At 35.5% G+C, this 5947-nt stretch overlaps 1 protein-coding gene across 1 annotated transcript; it reads right to left on the reverse strand.

Moving 5' to 3' along the window:
* Window positions 1–336: 336 nt before the first annotated feature.
* On the reverse strand, window positions 337–5396 carry LOC138327223 (uncharacterized). Its single transcript, XM_069273203.1, has 4 exons — window positions 5342–5396; window positions 3063–4109; window positions 1760–1910; window positions 337–460 (listed from the first exon to the last, which is right to left on the reverse strand). The coding sequence occupies exons 2-4, from the start codon at window positions 4060–4062 to the stop codon at window positions 337–339; spliced, it is 1275 nt and encodes a 424-aa protein (XP_069129304.1). The 5' UTR covers window positions 4063–4109; window positions 5342–5396.
* Between the last annotated feature and the right edge of the window lie 551 nt (window positions 5397–5947).

Here is a 5947-nt window from a genome sequence, read left to right on the forward strand (position 1 = left end):
TTGAAAAATTTAAAAGCTGCTAATAAGACGAAATTATTACAAATTTAGACAGTTTTGTGTATTTTTGGTGTTTCTTTATGCGTGGACAACTGAAATCGAGCCCTCAAAAAAGGGGAGGGGTAGTAATAGGGATATGGGCCCTTATTGGGTCGAATACGGTAGGTTCAATAGAGTCAGGTTTTTATTAGTTTGGTTTTATTAGTTTATCGTCCTGTTAACAGCCAGGGTCATGTAAGGATGTGCTAGGTTTGTCAGTGGAGGAAATCTGAACAAATACAAATACAAACACAAACTCAAAATACTTTTCATTGATGGATTATAATGAAAAATGATGACTTACTGCGTTTTTTCCCCCTCAATCAGTTTGGCAAAGAGGTTTGCTGCTAGATGGAAGTCTCCTCGGGCCCAGAACACATACGGAATGATTTTGTCAAAGAATAAGTCTGTTATATCCCGAAACCTTTTAAAACAAAAAGAGGCTGATCTTCTCAGACTACACTAGTACTGAAATATAGGTATGACACACCCTATTCACCTTAATTAGCGCCCCTCCCGCTATAAACACACGTACCTCCCCTTTTTTGGAGGATTTAACGGATGTTTCATAACATCTGATGCCTCTGACATTAGCATTGTATCCCATATAACATGTACTTTTATATGTGAATACTATATGACTACCGTATATATGTAATGCGTCTCAAAGGCTAAAAGACTTATGCGTGTTTACTGTACAGTAACAGATAATGTGTCTTGAGTACAGAAAGAGTTAAAGTATGGCAGACATTTTTCATTCACAACTTACATTTTGGTTCACTAATAAGCTAATAAGCGCCCCCCCCCCCTCCTGAAGTTGTATAAATGCCCCCATTCCATGGATTTAACGATGTTTCATAACATCTGATGCCTCTGACATAACATGAACTTGCAAGTGTTTTATATGTGAATCACAACATAATATATGTAATGCATCTCAAAGGTTAAGATATAAGCATGTTAAGTGTAATTAAAATGATAGTAGAATCAGCCTTGAAAATATATAAGCATGTTAAGTGTAACAGATAATGTATCATGAGTAAAGAAAGAGTTAAAATATGGCTGATTTTTTTCATCAACAACTTACATTTTGGTTCACTAATAAGCGCCTCGCCCCCCTCCCCCCCAAACCCCCCTTCCTCCCTTTGTTACAATATTTTAGGGACCCTGGGTGTTAATTACTGCGAGTCCAGTACATGTAAGAAGCTACATAACAGGTATTAGCAGTTTTAAAAAGTCAAGATGCCAGAATTTACATGTAGTGTATAGCAGGTTATTTTTAAGGAATGTTTTTGCAATTTCCAAAGGGCTTCGTATGATTGAGAAAATCTGATTCGTGAAATATCAAAAAAAAGTTTGAATCATATACCCTTTAAGCCAGATTGTATAAATATGTATAAGTTATATTACACTATATATACAATTTATATGTGATATTAGACTGATGTACTACATAATTTCAGACAGACCACCACAAGATATTTGAGTCTAGAACATCAAGCTTTGAAAATAAAGGGAGGTAATCTAGTACTAAAATTAAGCTAAGAAAGTTATAAAAAAAAATTTAACAATTATCAAGTACACTTTGTGTAGACAGAAAAGCTTATTCAGTATGCATGTTTTGTCATTTTCAAAAGAAACAAAATAATTCTGACGAGGGTCTTGTCCCTTTTGTGGTCAATTTATTTCTACTTATAAGTAATTTGTAAGGAGAATTATTTACCTGACACTCAGAGCACCCTTTACTCTCATCATAGCTGTTTTTGTAGTGGCCGAGATTTGGTCCAATTCTGATTTGTATCGGTCACTCTCAGTTCCAGCCTTCCTCTCACTCAATATGGAGGGCATCATCAGGTCAACAAGGTTGGCCAGACCTTTACAAACAAAACAAATTGTTAAAAATTGGTTAATTTGGGCAGAAGTAACATCACATGAAAATCTTATGCGAGATCCACATGTGTTTTGGGCTAGAAAATTTATATATAACTTGTTGTAATTAAAAGCTGTGGGCATTTACTACAGCAAATAGGGTTGTGTCCGCCATTCTGAGAGATATTAAAAGTGACAATGTGTTGCATTATATAAAATCAAATTGTGTTCTTAATGTGCTATATTCCAGTTTCTGACATATTTTTATCCATGTCGTATATAAAACATTTAAGATGTCACAATCTTTTTTCACTTAATACTACACTAGCTAGTACATACTGTAAACTCGCTAATTTTGGTGGTGCAATAAAGTTTCAGGACAAACTCATTTGTTTCAAATATGTCATGGCTTTGCATGTTTACCATAATTTCAATTAAAGATGCTCCACTGTCAAGAGAGTATAAATAATAATATTATTTGGAAAATAAAAATAGTTTAATTGTGTTTATACAATGTACATGTAATTGTCACAAAATACAAATAAAATAATTTGTTTTGCTTGTGTTGTCTGTACAATCGGTACCTCATTCCATATACATGTACAGTGTAGAGCATAGTGTCATGGATTAATTTTGGAATGCAATTAATTATTTTAATCAATTTAATATTGAAATAAAATCGGCGACTCAACCTGTTCAATGATAATAAAATTTTGTTAGAGAAGAAAAACATTGATTCATCTGCTCCTGTTTTAGATCAAAATTATCATTCGTCGCCAGTGCATCTTCGATTAACTGGTAAGCAATTAGCATAATCATATCTTAGAGCATAAATTTTGCATGATCATTAAAGTTCTGTAGTGTCACTCTATATATATAAACATTACCAAGATCATGTCACTTTTAAGAGACAATATATATGCTTGAGTGTATAATGGGGATCAGTCTGTATTTTTGGGAAGTCATTTCTCATTTTTATTCTATTATGACATCATTAAATGTTACGAGACAATTATTTAATTATTTAATTTGTCTGCAGACTTCCATTACAGGATCATAACATGGACAAGGATGAAGTTGAATGCTTGAAAAAGAAAACCGTAAATATGTCCAGAGTAACAAAAATATAAAAATATAAAAATGTGTAGAAAACTTACATCCAAGAAACCTTTGCTGGAAGATGTACTTTATACCGTCATAATTGTTTTCCCATGCGTTAGGATTTGTGACGAAGGTGAAAGGCAAGAAAGAGGATGTTTTAGAGCCATCATATTCATTCAAATACCTGGAGAACAAATGCCTTGGATAAAACACATTATTCCAGATATTTCTGGTAGCCAACAAACATGTGTAAACCGGATCAGAGCCCCATTCACCATCTTCTGCATACACTGCAAAGAAAAGTTCGGTTTTCTTTTTTTCAAATGGCTGCCATTTAGAAAATTCATTTTGTAACCATGATACTTGAAACTTTCTGAAGGTGAATTCCTTGTTGGAATGTTTCACCATGTTTTTAAGTCCTTTTGGAAGCTGTATATTAGGTTTTCTCCTGCGTGTACAATTCAAACACAGTTCAACCAATGAGGGAACTGCCTTCTCTACGTAAATACGACTCTCTTCCACTAATTCTTGTGTATCAAAAATTATATCGGGCTCAACGTTAATCTCCATACCCGATAGAAAGTCCCCAGCATAGAAAACATAAGAATTCTTTGACTTTCGTCTTTTACGCTTTTGCTTTTTACTTGGAGCATGTTTCTTTTGCGGAGGGGACTGAACACCAGCTAAACTGTCATCATCCTCATCTCCTAATGTAGTGTCTTTATCGGACGTTTCATCTATATCAAGAGAGGCAATCTTTTGATGAATCTTATTGGCACTGTCCGATTCTAATGATATTGTCTCTTCTGCTGAAAAGTACAAGCAGTCTTCATCTGATTCTGTCAATGATGAATGACCATCTTGTTCCTCATCTGATGAAAAGACCAAAATATCTACCTCTTCATCAACATCAGACTGTTTTTTTGATCGCCTCCTCTGTCTTTTCACAGGAATGGCTTCCTGTTGATTTGAGAATTCCCATGAAACCATTCTCGTGTATGATGGTCGGGTTAATCTCTGGTTGATGAGAGATTCCAACCCTGATCCTTCCTCCATTGTGAATCTGTTTTAGAAGATGAACGGGAAAGTTTCAGACAGATGTCCTGGAAAACAAAACAAAAAATATGTATGTATATCAATGTACATAAATTTACATTTAAACCCATATCATCATGCTGCATCACATTCTGCTTATATTTGTTACAGGAGAGGAGAAAATGTAGCGGCCAGACCGGGATTCGAACCCAGGACCCTCCGAACACTAGCCGAGTGCTCTACCGACTGAGCTACGTGGTCACCGATGATCCACCCAGTCCAATCCCGCTACACTCCTCCCTCCTTTCTTGAAGTCTTTGCCCTCGAAGACACACGAGACCCTTCCAAACACCACCACCGTGGGTTATTCAGTTGGGCGCCAATTCTGTAACAGGAGAGGAGAAAATGTAGCGGCCAGACCGAGATTCGAACCCGGGACCCTCTGAACACTAGCCCAGTGCTCTACCGACTGAGCTACCTGGTCACCGATGATCGACCCAGTCCAATCCTGCTACATATTAATTGCATAAACATATCTATATATAGTCAAACTTGCCTTAGTGACCACCTCTGTATAAAAGTCACCTGCTTAATAAGACCACATCTGTCTCCAGTGATCAATTTCAACACAATTAAATAACCTGCGTATAAAGACCACATATATGGCTATAAATACCTTTTTTGCTTTATCCATTGGGTGGTCTTTATAAACAGGTTTGACTGTAAACTGTTTGTGGTTTTCAAAAACTAAAATGCAATAGACATTCCAAAGTACTTCATGTGAAAACAAATTTAGAGTTCCTGAGAAAATGCTGAAACCGCTTCTGTATATTATAACCAGTGCACAATGCCAATTACAATACTCATCAATCAATAACAGGTTATAGTTGCTCACAGTAATTCACAGAATCCTTGAATAGGGAAAGTGAAAGAACCGGTGCCATCTAGCCATGGTCATGATAGAGATGTTTATTGTATATATGTGAAGTTTATATAAGGGGCATGACATCTATCATACTACAGCATATTTATAAGCTTTTAGCTGATTTCAGCAGTTATAAGACCACAGCTTCTAGAACAGTGTAGAAGATAGCGTTACAATACACGCGCAGAACGAGTTGACTACTACATGCACGTTATGAAATAACAATGTACGTTAACGCTTCTGTAACTTTAGTAAGTCGGTATGAAATTTACCAGTTGCAACCTTTGATTGGTTTCGTCATGCTCTGTCTAGCTTTTAATCTGTGGCATAGGCCTATGTTTAAGGATTGTCAAAAAACACAAATCTGTAATTTACCGAACAACTTCTTAGCAACACTCGTTCCACCCATACTTCCGGTATAAACAATCAGTGCGAGTGATCTCCCTTGATGAAAGTTTATTTTTTAAGGATGCATGGATCGATTTTTTTTTTTTTTTTTTTGTTGTAAATTAAATCAAATTGAAGATAGCCTATGAAAATAGTCAAAGAGATCATTATACAATGCCGGCACATAATCTTGCACACCTAAAAGTTTCATAGTCAACAGATGATTAATTAAATATGTATTGGGTGGGGTACAATTGTGGCGTTTTTGTATCCCCACCTTGTACCAAAAGTTTATATCATACCTTTGTGTATTGTTTGAAATATCAACTTGCGAAAGCAAGTCTATTTCAAATGTCGTTTAATCAATAAACGGCCAATTTCAATTCAATCAAACTTGTCTGGTTTTTTTGTCCTTTGGTACAACTAGCTCGTCCTGTCCGAAGTCATGTATAATAAATAATCAAAATGCAATTTTAATACAATTTATACATGCTGAAGGTTTATTAATTACAATCTTTTATGTATCGTAAGATGTAGTTCCTACTCAACGTTATTTAATAGATGGAGGGCGCAGGGTCACAGAGGTGAAAAGGT

This window comes from Argopecten irradians, chromosome 7 (assembly GCF_041381155.1).
Source record: "Argopecten irradians isolate NY chromosome 7, Ai_NY, whole genome shotgun sequence".
Taxonomy (NCBI): Eukaryota; Metazoa; Mollusca; class Bivalvia; order Pectinida; family Pectinidae; genus Argopecten; species Argopecten irradians.

Bases quoted from the DNA above. Each gene is read 5' to 3' on its own strand.
- LOC138327223 (XM_069273203.1), bottom strand. From the start codon at position 4,062: ATGGAGGAAGGATCAGGGTTGGAATCTCTCATCAACCAGAGATTAACC. The intron at 1,911-3,062 runs GTAAGTTTTCTA...TTGTTTGTAAAG, and splicing joins CCAGCAAAGGTTTCTTGGAT to GTCTGGCCAACCTTGTTGAC. The intron at 461-1,759 runs GTAAATAATTCT...TTGTTTTAAAAG, and splicing joins AAGGGTGCTCTGAGTGTCAG to GTTTCGGGATATAACAGACT.